General features: G+C 40.9%; 1 protein-coding gene across 1 annotated transcript in view; it reads left to right on the top strand.

Moving 5' to 3' along the window:
• The window catches only part of LOC124288053 (neuroglobin-like), a 75,746-nt gene extending 58,953 nt beyond the window's left edge, over window positions 1–16,793 (top strand). Inside the window, exon 3 of the mRNA XM_046724623.1 lies at window positions 14,802–16,793. Coding sequence (XP_046580579.1) covers window positions 14,802–14,978 — 177 coding nt within the window. The 3' untranslated portion in view covers window positions 14,979–16,793. The remainder of the gene's footprint in view (window positions 1–14,801) is intronic.
• The last annotated feature ends 303 nt before the right edge of the window (window positions 16,794–17,096 follow it).

The following is a 17,096-nucleotide window of genomic DNA, read 5'->3' as shown; positions in this document are numbered from 1 at the left end:
GAATATTGCTGAGTGCGGTCAGCAATAAACAAACACATAAACACACAAACACGACTAAGGATCAGCCATCTGCAGTACTATAAGGTTGATAATACATTATATACTGATCAATTCACTTGCTGCAGAAAAAACGGATTGTGGCGTACATTCGCTTTGATAATTGCCAGGAGTTGCCCAGTGTCTTGTGACAGCAGAATGTGATCGCTGTTTGCATGTGTTCCAAGTCTGATATAAGCACGACACACGTCAAACGTCACATTAGCAGAAAAATAAAGGGGCACCACTTGCAAATAAGAAGGATTACCGAGTCACGCAAGGTTTCTTTTTATTGATTTGGGAATTTGTCGACTTATACGATAGGAACGTCTCCGGGACAGCGGCATTTGTTGACGTTGAAACATGATTTGAAAATGTGTTGATTTAATTTGTCTAAGAATAGTACTAAATGTGGGCGAAGAGCGAACGGTGTCGTCTTCTCTTGTCGGTGATCGATGGTTTAGACACGGAATGGTTAGAGAGGAGTGGTATTTCTTCGTTTAATGTGGCCACAGGGTAACTCTCAGGCGCCACAATTGTTTGATAACCTTCGATGTTAGAATAGCAAATGACGTTGTCTCCTGTAATCTGATGGAAAGCCTAGTTTCCCTATTCAGGAATTGCTGGTGGTCCGCCGGGTCATGAGTCCGTGAAAAGCTGACCCGATTATCGTCAGTCACTATCGATACATCACCAACAAACTTGTTCATTCCACCGTGGTTTGATGCTTGTCTGTCATAAGTGATTGTGTTGTAATGATCCCGAGCGAATCGTTATGAAGAGTGACTGAACTCATTTGATGCTGAAAGATTCGGAAGATGTGCACTGGATTTATATAGCAATTCAGTGGCTTCACCAGTGTAAACTGACTGCACATAAAATGAATATATAGGGTTTATGTAGCAATTCCGTCCTCTCGCTAGGCTAAACTGAACGCTCCAAAATGAATATATTAAGTTATATGTGGCAATTCCGTGCTCTAACCACGTTAAAGGGAATACTAACGCAGTAATAGATTGATCTTATATTAAAATATATAATTCACAGATTTATTTAACAAAGACATAAAACAGAGTAAACTCTAACGCACCACAAGTGCTCTCTTTACTTGTGTATCCGAAGTTATGAAACAAACCTAGGACCCCATTTCACGACGATAATTTAGTTCCAATGCGATCGAAAAGTACATTATTTAACACTGACCGATATTCGAAGCTTCAACATCGATTTTTGAAACAGTGCCCCGGTCTGTTATGGATCCCTGGGGTAGTCTGGTGGTTAATGCCTTCACTCGTCACGCCGAAGACCCTGGTTTGATGCACAACATCGATACAATGGGTGAAGCGCATTTCTGGTGTCCCCTGCGTGATATTGCTGGAATATTGCTAAAAGCGGCGTAAAACTAAACTCACTCACTCAGCTGTGTGTTGTTCTTTGTGGCAACAAAACCCGAAGCTATAACACATCGACTTGTCCAGTCCGACACTATTCGACCCAAGCCCAACCAACCCAACTCATCCCATTTTATCTCTGCACCCTCGCCAGCCAGAAATACACTAATGACTTTTCCCACGACAATTAAAACTGGTCGTTATTTCATTCATAAAAGACAACATGAAAGAACGCTAACCGACGACGTCATCGCATTTATGACGTTACGTAATGCTAAGCATCCACTTTGCATCACAAGCTCGTAGTGCGAAACTCTCGGGATCCCTTGGCAAATGTTCAACATTCCGGGCCCTGCGAGCTTTCGCGAAAAGTGAAACCGCCTCGTAATACTGTTTTCACCTTGTAATCGGTTTACACAGCCAGTAAACGTTCCGCCGACTAGGCTACTGACGATTTCAATGTAATGCCTCTTGAAAATCCATTTCCCTTGTTGAGTGTGTTTGTTATAACATAATTATGAGCTTGGTTCAACATTTGAATTGCAAAAGCGTCAAACAAACAAAGAATTGGATTTCTAGATTTCATTGATGAATGAGTTAGACCGCACCACAGGCACAATTGAGCGGCCAGCCAGAAATATTCATTATAAAAAGACCAAAATGTAACAGAATTAGAAGACCAAATGACTGGTGAATAAAAAGTATGCTCGTATAAAAAAATCTAATTTTCTTCCTTTCATAAATGTTTCATCACTTGTAGACGGAATTTAATTTGGGAGATACCTGAATATTGGGCTTGTTTTCCTGTGAAATGCATTTGCCTTGCTCTGTATAGACAGATCGTCCAATTCTTCCCAGCGTTTGGTAATATCACTGGAAGCACATGTCGATATGCTACTCTCTCCGTGGAAAGGTTAGAGGCTTCCAGATGTTTGAATGTTCAAGATGATTCCCCTTGCTCCTGCAACAACTGGGAACACTTCTATTAATGATGTAAACATGAAACGTGTATGGTGGCAGCATGTTATCATCTTGAATAGAGATAGACTGGTATCAACAAAAACTTTGCACGGTGCATTAGAATAAATCTACGAAAACCTTTACAAGATTGGGTTGTTGTTTAACGCCGCAACAACATTTCAGCTACAAGAGGCTATCAACACGTTTTTTAGCCTAGAATACTTTTGATATGTACCTGATAAAAATAACTGTATGATATTGAAGAATGGTTTAATCATTCACATTAACGTAATATTGACATGCGCATGTCGTTAGTTTCCGGTCATGTGACATCATTTCACGAGTACCCCTATTGAAACGGCTGAAATGGACATATGCCGTTTCAATAGGGGTACATGTAATTAGATCGCTGTACACAAATAACATGTGTCAACCAAGTCAGCGAACCTGACCACCCGATCCCGTTAGTCGCCTCTTACGACAAGCATGAGTTGCTAAAGACCAATTCTAACCCGGATCTTCACGGGTCCTTTACCAGCAGCAGAGTCAGACTCCGATTCCAGCTATGTCATTATGAAGTGAGTGGGTTGGGTTTAACAGTACTCACGTTATATCATGGAGTGTCTGCTTACTGTGGGAGGAATACCCGAAGTTTAATGCAGGTCTCAGATATTTACCACTTTGGTGAAGCGAGCAAAAACATGGAAATTTGGTGTGTCCAGGGGACAAACTGAGATCGAATTGCGACTTCGACGACACTCGTGATCCACGACATCATCTACAGCTATCTGGTAGACGGACACTTAAACTGGAATCTTTCCAGAGAACGTGTTGTGTCTTGTCATCAAGGGATAAAAATAACCTGCGATCAATCGTTAATGTAAATACCAGCAAATAAAAGTCGACGAGCAGTGACCGGACTCCTCACCCCAATTAATCATCGGCGGAAATTTCAGTTATGTCCCTTTGGGGAGAGAGAAAAAGAGAAAGCTGCATTTTGAAGTGAGCTGAAATTAATGATGCTTAGTAACATATGCCTCATCGGTTAACCAGAAACATAGATGGAGCTTTGACCACTTTATACAGCATTCTGTGCACATCACGGCGTTAACACCAAGAGTTGTCTTCAAACACCTAAGTGGGGAATCGAACCCGGTCTTAGGATTGAGGAGTGCCCGTTTCTGGAGTCCCCGTTGTCACGTTTCTAACATATTGTTCAAAGCTGCGCAGATTCCCTATATGGGTACAATGCGTGAAGCCCATTTCTGGTGCCTCACTGAAACCACTGTTAGATGGCTCAAGAGTGACCATATGCCCACAACAACTGCTTACAAATTTGTCGAGGGTTACGGCAAGGATGTGTTGACCAAACAATATTAGGTAGAGTTATGTTGGGATGGTAATTTGCATATTGATTAGATCTTCGAAAGTGTGCCAGTCAACTGCCCCTAAGACGCCGTCAGACTTACCTGCAGTAATTTCTAACGTCGTTAATATTGCACTCAGACTAGACTTTTGACATGGAGGGAAGCGTATGTATTAGTTACTCATGGAGAACCCGGGTTGAATAGTTCCCTGAACTATTCATGGATTGGATAGTGAACTGGTGACATCGTTACCTGGTGGTTTTGTAATATGGCGCTTCGTACATCTGAAAAATTTGCACTTGCTCGAGCCCACTCACTCACTCACTCACTCACTCAAAGAAGATAACCACTCGACAGCCATTTCCCATAGGCCCCATGAAAGAACCTTGCCATGCAACTGACAATTTCCCGAAAAGAAAAAGGGTACAACATTCTTATGATTGTAATGCCTCTGTTCAAATTCATCAAGAATGCCACAATTCACAATTAATAGCAGAAGCACGCCACCGGTTGACAAGTAATAAATCAATGCTCTAACCCAGCGCAAAACCAAAACAGAAAATGTGCGAGGATATTAACTTCGTTGAAAAGAAGCATTTCTGAAAGCTTTAATTATCTGGCGACTTCTTCGATGACCTGTTGACATTTCATCACGGCTTGCGCTTAGAGCTAATCCTATTGATAAATGTGCTGGTTTAATCAAACTGTATGAGGTAATTTCAAACACCTTTACAAACACACTTACACCGAATGATGTCTGATGTCCGTGAACGGACCTCGAGGTTCATCTTGCTATTGATGGGACCAGGGGTTATTTGCCAACGTGGAGACGTATTTGAAGACAAGATGCCCACAGATGATGTTTACGTTCTGCTGCATCCATTATTGGAACTGACCATCAATGTCATGACAGCTGATTGACTTGCTGAGTATGTGCCTGGATTTGAAGATGGTCTGGAGACCTCTGGCGCCGCGACGTTGCTAATTCCAGAACGTTTCACACCCTGTAGTTATTATCTACAAGTAGAACCCTGTGCTTAGTTGGTCTAAAAGGTTCAATCTCCATCGGTTCCATTGTGTAACCGAGGAAGATGCACCACGAAAAATTGTCTAGTGATTCCATGTCCATGTTGTCCAGTACATCAGTAGACGCCGTCTACGTTGTACAATGCAACTCATTTCCATCCATGTTAATCATTAGAACTGTCCTCGGTCGTTTCATTGGTATAAGTGCAATATATATAATAAATCGCAATACTCCCGATAACGAACCGCCAAAGTTTCAATTTCTCAGGTCTAGAGGCAACAGAAGACCAATGAAGATTCAGCCTTGACAGGCTCGGAAGAAATGCAATAACAATCTTTTCTATTTTCAGTTTTAAATTTCCCTTGGGGCACTCGTGATATTGGAGATAAAATCTTCTCGGCCTAAAAAGTAGACACTTAAAAACGTGACCAAACATTGCAGTAGCTAATAGAACGTTACTTGGCTTAAACAGTTGCTGAAACACTAAAGATCCGAAACCTATGATCATTGTATCTTACACATCATTGTCGAAGAACCATTTCTTGTTCTATTTTTGGAACCATCAAACAATGGCGTATACGTGGTTTTGCCCGACGGGTTTTAAAGGCCCCCTGTATCAATATAATGCTTCCAAAGAACGGTTGTGTTCATGGGCACTCGCGCTTTAATAGTATTATTATAGCCTCTTGTTGCACATAATGACATGTCTGACCATGAAAGGATTGTAGTTTGATATTTTGATGTGTCGCAGACTCCAAATGAGCCCAATAAAATCTTACGCATTCGCTTTACTCAGTGAGTCAGTGCTTCTAAATTATAGGTAATTATTACCATTTGAGGTAGGTTTCTTTAAACATCTGGAGATAAGATCATTATAATGACTTCCTTCAGACCGCTGTGATTATTTGAACATTTTACTGGGTCAGCATTTCCGTGTTGCGACGCTATTTGGTTACTGGTTACCATTGCAGAACATATCTGATCCAGTAATTGTTGATTACAGGTTAGTTTCCCCCAAGGTGTATCGAAACTTAGAGAACAAGTCTTTGTTGATGTTCATGTATACTTCTTATCAGGTTTATTTAATTTGATTCTTTAGAGATGGCAGACAATTGGGCAGGGTTTTGAAACTAAATCGCTAATTGCTACAGAGTGTTTTATCCCAAACACGTTTCTATGAGTGAGTGAGTGAAGATGATTTACACCGCTTTTAGCAATGTTCCAGCAATATCACGGCGGGGAACACCAGAAATAGGCTTCACACATTGTACCCATATGGGGCATCGAACCCGGGTCTTCAACGTGACGAGCGGATGCTTTAACCATTAGGCTACCCCACCGCCCCCGTTTGTAAGTAGTCAAGAAGGCTTGAGAAGTCGGCAATACCTAAGGAGACTGTCCTTCAATCGTCATTCTCGCCACCTCGTAATAAGATACCGCTAGATTTGGTGATATAGACCAGGCAGGTCTTAAATGATGTTCTTTCAAATAAGCAAATGTGTGCATTCCATTTTTAGGTTGTGTCGAACCTCCGTTAACCCGAATTATTTGTGTAGGTCCTTCAGTTTCTTCTAGTTTCAGTATTCTTTTGTCAACCATGTCGTTATTAAGATTATTATGTGATTCAGTGTTCTTCAAGAGCATCTCAACAATGTCAACCGTCGTGTATATTACGTGAAAACATCCCACTGACGCACTCAAATCATACATATTTCATTCGATAATTAGTTTCATTTTCGATATACAAGGTGTAAGTGATACATGACGTCAGTATGAACATACTGATGCCATTATATATAGTACGTTCTTGTATCATATTACGTGGAATGGGAAGTTCAAATGAAATACAACTTCTTCGTCGCAATGCAGGAGTCATTCTTTGAAGCGCCAGGAAACAATGCCAATTGTATGCATGGCATGTTCAACAGGTAGAACAGGTTATGCTTTACCTTTCTCGAGAACCTGGCATAATCACTAATTTTCAGAGATCAATTCAAATACGAATGGCGAGTGAGTATGATTTTATGCCGCTTTTAGCAATATTCAAGACTTACCACGGCGGGGGACACCAGAAAAGGACTTCACACATTTTACCCATGTGGGAAACAAACCCGGATCTTCGGCGCGACGAGCGAACGCTTTAACCACTAGGCTACCCTACCGAAACCAATTCAAATACAGTTTACGCCCACTGGAAGCTCTTATAGAGGACGAACAATCGAGACTGGTTAAACTCTGGTGATGACGTATGGTGTTATTATAACTGATGCGATGTAGTTGGACGTATGCGTGTAGATTCTAACACCCTTATCACGCAAATACTGAGCTGTAAGGGTGGAAGCTGATAACAAGTGTCCGATATGTCGACTCATCCACAGTATTGAAGATCTGTATCCTTCTCAATGTTCATCACATAAATTTCTCCATGCTACTCAAATACTTCATATGACGTTATGATCCCCGACCGCGTCATACTAAAAGACGTTAAAATATGGCACTTGTTGGTCCAGTCTGGCGCTCGGCATTAATGGGTACAACATGGACTGGTCTGCTCAGAGTCAGTATAATGTGTCTGAGTGGGGTATTCATGCTTCGCTGCCGCATGGTATCTCAGTGGGCTAGCACTATAAAACCAGCTTAAGTCTGGGCTAGTACAAGCAGCCACACATACACATACACACGCATGCATGCACGTCGTCATATGAGCGAAATATTCTCAAGCACGACGTAAAACCCAATTTCACCTCACCTCATATGACGTTATTGAAACACGATGGCATATAACAACAAGCGTCTGTAGTAAGGCAGGGTCTGTTGAATCATGCGAGCGCAATAAAAATCCCGACTCTGGCTGCAGGTGAATGATTTTAGTACGCTTCACCCACATACAGTGTTCTACAGTGTTACTGCAAATGTTGCCAGATTCACAATAGATATCCTTTACCGAAATCAAACACACATGTCCGAATACCATATACGTATACACTGTTCAAAAGATAATATTTAGATAAACCTTAGATTTCTTCGCTAATATTGCTTGACATTGACTCCAGGTATTGTTTATGATCCTTGGCGATTGGTGGGCTGACGCAATATAGAAATGGTTTGCATAATTCAACCTTGAATTTTTTGTTTTTTTGTTTTTGTTTTTTGTTTTTTTTTGTTTTTTTTTGTTGTTGTTTTGTTTAACGCTGCATTCAGTAATATTCCAGCTATATGGTGGCGGTCAGTAAACAATCGGGTCAGACAATCCAGTGATCAACAGAATGTACATCGATCTACAGAGATAGGAAAAGCTGACGTGTCAGCAAAGACCAACCGATCCCGTTATTCGCCCCACGCATGGGTGTTGAAGACAAATTCTAACTCGGCTCTTCGTGGGGTTTAACGCTGCGTGTTTACCCTTTACAATTTCCTACAAATACCAGCCTCGCGCATTTCTTATTTCAATGAAGCCTAAAGGACAACAGGTGGTATCTATACGGGATGCAACATTTGAAATGCAAAATGCACAGACTACAAATATGCATTGTGCAACAACATTTGATACCCAAGATCATTCCTTTTCAGATTATCATAATGGGTATTTGTATTCTTCATAAAAGAATCCTTTCTTGTGTTTTCTAGAAAAAGAACAAATTTCAAATCCAACTCCACATTTTGAAATAGCTGATCCTTAATTATTTAAAATAATAACGAAATTACCCTATGACCTATCGTGTTTGTATTGATTTCCACCGCCTTATTAAAGTTTCATATGACCCACTGTCCAATATGAAGAACATATACGTGTTAAAGATACTGATTTTCTATGGTAGTGTTTTCAAGCACCCTCGGGCCTTCTCTCGGACTCATCCCTCAGGCCGTGAAGCATAAGACGAGCTGATTATAACAGCAACTACCTCTAGAGGTATTGATATTCGTGTTTCGCCACGGTAATAAAGAGGAAGTTTCATCGCGAAATAACTGCATTAGTGATCGCAGTATCTGTTCACGCCTTGAAAGACGAGCTGGCCTGTCCGAAAATGCCATTATTTCGGTTCTGGAAATCACTATCCCGCGTTAATTGGGAATAGGGTTTCCCCTGCATTGATCATTGGTCGTTTGGATGGTCATGTCCCAGGAGCGGAGGTCAAGCTGAAGCTGTGGTTTCAGTAATGAGGGGACGGAATGCACTGACCACTGTAATGGCCACTCCAGAGATTATCTGGGTCCTGCAATCAGGCTGTATAAAATAGCCACCGTTAGATCTAGATGATCAATGATCTGTATATATGTACAGAGCAGTTAGATTATTGATATTGCTGGGCTGGAAACGAGGTGATTCATAATCATGAACTACAAACCAAACACGATAACTGAAATATAAACAAGGTGTATTTACCTAACTATCTACAAAGTTACGATGCAGCTAAATGCACGTTACACAGTACAAAACAAACAAAACCCGATTGCCTTAACACGTTTGAAAGAGGCGCTTATAAAGAAACTGAAAAAAAATGTTTTCGAATGTATGACTTCATAGCACAATACCAGAGTTAATTCAAATTAAATGAAACAAGTCATTGTATTTCCTTTGTGAAATTAAACTCAAAATATTTTTATTGTTTTACTGTTGTACAATATCCACAGAGCAAACACATGCTGCAGTGCGTGATCATAAATGGTGCCAATCAGCTGACCTCAGTATGAAACTGGATCAGCTCACACCATTATTACATCTCATTACGAATGCAACCGTGGTATAAATACCATTCCTTCCTGCACCTGATCCATTCCATCCGGTAATTGGTCCCCTCAAAGATGAATATCTGACTTACCATTTCTAGGTCTTTGATCCGGGATTGCTGCAGCAAACAATGGATCGACCCGATGATGTATGATTTGTAAGATCAGAAAGCATTACCACTGTTATTTCCATGTTCTGTTATTGTGTGGATGATTCGCAATTTCTCAACCCCTGGTGTCATTAATTGTTTCTCTGATTCATGTTTGGGGTGTTGAGTTGCTGTGCAATGTGCTTATATTGTCAATAAACGCATTGGAAGAGGCTATAACCTTTAATGATCTTATCTGTGGGACCATTTTAAGTGAGTGAGTGAGTGAGTTAAAATTTAACGTCAGACCGGCAATATTGCAGCCATATTGTGACGAGAACAGTTTATATCAATATTCAATCAATAAATGTATAACGTAAAAACCTTTCATCGAAGGACAGTAAAACTACTAGAATATCACAGTTCACCATTTTCAAGTATGTTTACACTTAATTATCAAAATATTTAACATGTACGTTTGATCTTTTTCAGTCACCCATTATTTTATTATGTTTGCATTTCTATATGTAAACAAATAAACAACACTGATTACTTCTTCCTCCGTCGTGTCTCATTCCTACCATCGCGGAGACACGGTTATAATGCAAATGAAAAAAAGGTATTCAGTGCTGCGGTGTTATCATATTTAATATATTGAACTGTACACCATATATGTAAATATACTCAGCAGCAATAAAAACGTCAATACGAATTCAAAATTCGATAGGCACTGTAATCAAATCATTACAGAAATGGACATAATAAGCAGATCAAAAACATGTTTGGTGTACAATATCTTGACACATCAATGAATAACTCAGCACAATTCCAAGACATTACGTGAACGTTTGCAGTCCATTCAGACTCTTGACTTCAGTATCTAGTGTGACCACCACGAGCGGCAATAACTGCAGCACATCGTCTATGCATGGAGTGCACCAATCGATTGATGAAGGCCACTGGCACCTGGAACCACACTCTGAAAAAGGCCTGGCGCAATAAATCGGCTGTGTTCGGCCTTGGTATGACATTATTCAGTCTCCTCTGAATTTCATCCCAAAGATGTTTAACCAGGTTTAAATCAGGACTTAGGGCCGGCCACTGCATAATGTTGACACCGTTCGGCTGTAGGAAGTCCCGTGTAGTTCTGGCCGTATGGGCCCGGGCGTTATCATGCTAGAAAATGTTGTTCCGGTGACGTGCGGAATGTGGTATGACGTGGGGTCTGAGAGCTTGGTCGATGTAGCGCACTGCTTTGATGCCGCCTCCTCTCCCTGGACCAAGGTTCTGGAACACCACAGGACCCACTCTCTGGTTCAGGACTATTCCACCCCATACCATGATGCTTGCACCACCCCATGAGTCTCTTTCCAGTCACATTGGTCTGAGTAACGCTGCCACGTCGTCGCCCTATTTTTGTTCTGCCATCTGCAGTTGATACGCAGTACCGACTCTCATCTGTGAACAGAACAGTTCTCCACTGCTTGTATCGCTAGTTTTGGTGTTGTAGGGCAAACTGTAAACGTTCACGCCGATGACGAGGGGTGAGGATAGGTCCACGGTAAGGTCTACGGCAATGGAGGTTCCCGCTGTTAAGACGTCGGCGTACTGTATCAGTACTGTTTGGTCTTTCGTGTTTCCCACTGTCTGGCGTGCTGTTTCGGATGCCTGCATAAAGGGATTCTGCACATGCTGTCGCACAACATGGCGGTCTTGTCGTCTTGTGGTCACCCTTGGTCTGCCAGTACGGGGGCGATCATTTGTGGTGTTGGTGGCCCAGAAACGTTGCTGCAGCCTGTAGATGGTCCGAACATTGACCTGGAAGTGTTGGGCAACGGCTTGTGTAGTGTGGCCAGCTTTAAGTCTAGCGCCTGGTTCCTCTGAGCTGTCGTGAGAAGGGGCATCCTGCTGACGTTGTAATGTGAATGTTTCAACCAGGTTTGGGGGTGCATTTTATAGGGCTGGTCCTCGTGCAGCATGAGTTGCATGAAAAACACGGAGAACACCGTGCCATCTCCGAGATCAGGTTGCGTTTTTGAGACCATTTCCTGGGTTCCATTCTGAGTTTGGGAAGGAATGTCTGTTAATGAGTTAACAGTTATCCGTTTCTGCGAAGGAAAATTCCAAACTGACGTTTCTTTTGCTACTTAGTATACATGTATATTATATTGCACGTTTATCATGGTTACAGGTTTCAGGACTCATCGTAGATTAAAACATAATCTGTGAGGGCTGCGGTGATCTTTGGGCACGCCAGAAACAGATTATGAGTTCGAGGGTTCATTATGACTGTGTTTCTGGTTTGTCTTTAACGTCATCATGTCGGGTTTCCCTCCAACATTACGATGTAAAGACCTGATATAATTTGAATACTCTTTAAAACAGGTTACCGCACTAATTCACACATATTCCGTTATAATCTGATTATCGAGCCCCCAAATAATCAAATCTTTACATAATCCAGAATATATATGTCACTGGATTGACTAACTATAATTTCAGTAATCTATGTCATATTTTGGTCGATGCACCAACAGTTTCGGTATACGATGTTTGGGCAAGTAATTGACGTTGTACAGATTCTTAATCAACAAATAACCTAAAGTAGATACCATAGGTTCATATTTGACAGATTCGTTGCTGGTTCTAAATGCAGGCTAAAAAGCAACAATACACGAAGAGCTTAATGGCTGCCTTTCTGTGTCTAGGCTGTCAATAATAATGTCACGCAACAGATGTTGTGGAATTACAAGGCAGTACCTTCACGTCAATGAGGACTGACAAGCCATGCGACACTATCAGTGTAGCTTTATGGTTTTACGTGGTTTTCAGCAATTCTCACAATGTAAACCCTGTACAGAATCAAACTCAAGAGGCTACTTTATCTACCCTGAAGCATCGGTAACCCAATGGACACACTATATCTGTGACACCAGACCTGCATCTTTTTATCATCAGTAATCATTTGAAGACTCCCATGGATATATCGGGTATCATTACTTCCTCGGACTGTTCCACCGCAAATTATAGGCGGTGGGAAAGCCTAGTGCACGTGGTTAAAGCGTTCACTCGTCAATCCAAAGACCCGGGTTCGATTCCCTACATTGGTCAATGGTTGAGGCCCATTTCTTGTGTACCCCGTCGTGATATTGTCGGAACATTTCTAAAAGCGGCTTAAAACTAAACTCACTCACTCACCCCAATTTGATGAGCAGCGACTCACGGGCATTTTGCTGATGACACCATCTGTAACCAAACAGGTCTCCCGTGGTTTTTAGCATCCCCTAGTTCAAATGTCAACACTTAATCCCCAGTAACTAATGTGTCCTCTAATGCGGGTGGGGCGGTGGGGTAGTCTAGTGGTTAAAGCGTTGGCTCGTCACGCCGAAGACCCGGGTTCGAATCCCCACATGGGTACAATGAGTGAAGCCCATTTCTGGTGTCCCCCGCCGTGATATTGCTGGAATATTGCTAAAAGCGGCGTAAAACCAAACTCAGTCAGTCAGTCTAATGCGGGTACTGCACTGTGGTGGTTTCATTATGATAACTGTATATCATCTTATCTTAGCCAAAGAATGACTGAAGTTCTTTTTTAAAATAGAAATTCATCTCTTCAGCTCCACGGAACGATGGCCTATCACACATTATGATGATAAGCATTGACATAATAGTCTGACATTGCATAGTGCTGTATTGACAGACTGGTGGGAGTCTCTGCTAAGTGTCTTCCTTTATATAGAAAGTCAAAGGTATTCGTCTTTGATGTGGTTGTATTAATATTGGGATTGTAAACATTCACTCTTTACTGCGATGTATTTCCATATTGATTGAAAGCCAACCCGGCACATCGTTCCACTCTAACAGAGGCATGTGTTATGAAGCCCCTGACGGAACTGTCCACGATCGATTGCATGGCCGCTCTATACAAGCCTCATCATAATATCATATGTTCCTGCTGTGTAGGCATTATAATATATAGCTTATTGACATGATGGAGCTCTTTTGAATCCGTGTATATTTTGCACGCATTCGTTTGAAGCCATATTTGTCTTCACCATCCAATATGACAATAACTGAGTACATTCTGAAGATGCTCGTTCAGTATGACAATAATTGAGTACATTCTCAAAGTGCTCATTTTACAATGGTCTGTGTTTGTCGCTTTCTGCAATTAATTCATCTTCTTCGACAAAAGGACAAAGTATATGAGGTCATCATACATGTTTTACGTACAAACACAACGAGGGTTGTGCTACTTTAATCCCTTGCACCACATGTGCCTGTGAGTTGCGTTGCGGCTGTAATTGTCTGCTTCTTGGAAGAATACGCCATACAGCTAAGGATCTAACAGGAACTGCCTCATCCATACTTCAGAATGTGATTGTCTGGCATGAACAAGTGAAAGATAACGTCACTCAGGACCACTCGTTCCATTTTTTTCCAGTTGAAATTGGGTTCATGTTGGCTGTTAGAGAATAATAAAAACGAGTATTAATTGAAAGCATAGTTCGAAGTATTACTTCAAACTTTATGCATGGTACCAATTCTTTCAAATTCCAAAAATTACCGGAAAGTATTCTTCGTAATGATTAGTTTATTGTTTAACTCCCTACTAAACACGTGACGTCCGCCTGTAACTCTGTCTGGATCAGGCAGTCCAGTGATTGATATTATGAACATAACAGATCACTGGCGCGTTATCAAGCACGCCAACGATCTTAACCACCAGAACCAATAGACCGCCTTTTATGTTCAGCATTGGTTACTTGAGACCAATTCCAACCAAGAACCCAACGGGAGCGTAATCCTGTAACGTGTTTCACATGTGACAAACCTCTCATTCACTTTGCTGTTAGGGGTTCCAAGGGAGAAATAATCCTAAGTGGAGAAGACTTAGTGGATCTGGGGTCAGGTACCATACCGCAAAACACATCTACTGAAATGTTTGTAGATGAATAATACAACTCATTTCTGTAGCTGGTATGTTTTAACGGCCGTTTTTATTTCAGCAAATCAATAACACAAATATAGGGCTATTAGCTTCTAAATCGCCCCTCTGTCTGGGTTGTAGCCATGCCTTGGGAAAAGTATACTATCATCAATTTTTATTTTATTATTTGTCAGTTTTCTGTCTGGCTCGTTTCGCATTCAAAACAACTGCCCCTATACTTCGCTCTCAAACACATGTGTTATTCTGTTTCAGACAATGAGATCACCATTCTTGGAAGCAGTGAAGATTACCCTCGGGGATCGCTACACAGACAATATGGAGTCAATATACAAAATTGCTATCACGTTCATTCTACAGGCTCTTTCTGATGGTTTCAACGAGGATCATAAAGTCAACAACAGTGCATCACCGGTGGAGTCAGAACCTTGACAGGATGTTCTGAGATGTTTCTTCTCGTGGCAGGCCAACTCAATGAGGATGCAAAGCAAATTATGCGTGAACAGTGTCGGTGGCTTCCACTGAGCAGTTGGAATTACCGTAGTTCCAGTGATCAACGGCTACCATCTTTGGCTGACCATACATCAACGACAACGTTCCGAAAGTATTCCATCAGTGGTGGCATTGTCATTTTAAGGTATGCCAGCGAAGGATATGTGCAATGAAGCGAATATGCCTGTACTATGTGCTTAAAGGACGAAGGAGACTTATCCTGGATAACTGATGTGCAATGTTGAAATCTCGAGCTTATCGGAAGGATGGAATCAAGTAACACTGATTCACCAGAATGACAAGAGAATATCTAAATTTACACCCCAGAAGAGATGCTTTGTGGGGAACAACGTGTGCAAGCTTGGTATACATGTAAAATGTATCATGGAAATACTAGTAATAATTAGTTTAAAATTGTGTAAATACATGGTGAAGACAAGCATAATAACGTGCTTGGTGTGTTTATGAGTATAACATATTGCCATTGTGACAGAGTATACAGTTGTCTTGCAACTATTTAGCTGTTTACAAATCAATATAAAATATCTATATAGACACTTTAGTTTTCTTCCATTTCCTGCAGAAACTTGATTTAATTAGTCCCATTTTCTGAATATATCATTCTAATGCCACAACGATGTAAATACATGAAGACAGTTACCGTAATCCATACATTCTTTTCTTCTAGTTAGTGAAAGGCCTATAAAGTTACACATTCAGTTTCGAGAGGAACTGAATTTAACGATTTTCGTTTGTTTCGTGTCTAAGACCTGGCATAAATGGTGCCCAGGAATAAAGTGAGACCTGGTCGATGAAGGTAACTAATTAATGAAACGTCCGTGTCAAAGCTCGTTGGACCTCACATTTGTGCAAGTTGAGTTCCTTGAAACAGAACAAATCTGTTGATTACGACATTACATACCCATTCGGTGACTCCATGTCGAAATTGAAACAATTCTCTAAGCACAGTTGGCAATATTATTCCTGCAGAGAATCCAAAACTTTGTCAAATTCTAAGTCAAATCCGTAATTTTTGAAGTGTGTCTTTAAAAGCCTATCCTAGCAGTAGTAACTACTGGAATCATGATCCCATATGTCATGAAGGACATTTTCAGTGACACTCCTTCTATACGTGGATGGACATGATATTCCACTGTTAGGTCATCTTGTATGTCATTTGAATCAATCCTTTTATCTATATGTTGAAGCACTGGCTCGATAATTCCATAGGTATTTACCCCTATGTATTAGGTGCCAGTGGTGTTCATTAATCGACTTCTTAATTGTGCAACTTCAGGGATATTTAGATTCTATGCATATCATCTTATGATTTCTAACCACATTCTCGTGCTGTCCTATTTAGCTGTTAGAATTATGTGCATTGTAAAATAGTATTATATATACCATAATGTGCATTTGGACATAACTGTGAATGCCAGAGGAACCAAGGGAAGGCTGGTTGAAATGACTGACCAACCACTGTGTTGCCTGTGTCAATGTATAACTATTGTCATCATGTGAATATTTGAAACTCTCAGTAACTAACAAAAGAGTCACTTGTTCCAGAAATGTAAGATATTATAATATGTAACATGTAACATAACTTTTGCTTACCCGTTGTGTAAGTTATCTGTTGAGATGAATTTCCCATTGTCAGGATATTGCAATCCGAAATACCGTTGTTTCTTTCTAAGATTTCATTTGAAATGGAAAGTTTAGATTTCAGACAAACACTTCCCATCTTCGTATAAGGGGGTCAAATATACGATTATCGGCCCTTGCAGGTGCAAAACATCATGTGAATATTCTGAAGGGAAGGAATTTGACAACTTGCCCCAAGCCAATGCAAAACAATATAACGCCTTTGCCGAAACTCCAGCTTAGGTCACGAACTGGCGCATGCTCTCTTCAAAATGAACATTCTCTATTGGCTTTAGACACACTTCTGTGCAATTCGTTACACCAAACCTTACAAGTTTAGGACAGACAATTACGTCTTGTTGGTCATATGAATATCATACCTTCGTAACAATATTAAGTTTTGCCTTAATCTTCCAT

The sequence above is a fragment of the Haliotis rubra genome, unplaced genomic scaffold (assembly GCF_003918875.1).
Source record: "Haliotis rubra isolate DU_JTF1 unplaced genomic scaffold, ASM391887v1 Scf410, whole genome shotgun sequence".
In the NCBI taxonomy this organism is placed as follows: Eukaryota; Metazoa; Mollusca; class Gastropoda; order Lepetellida; family Haliotidae; genus Haliotis; species Haliotis rubra.
The sequence above is the reverse complement of the archived record's forward strand: the minus strand, read 5'-3'. Positions and strand labels throughout refer to the sequence as shown.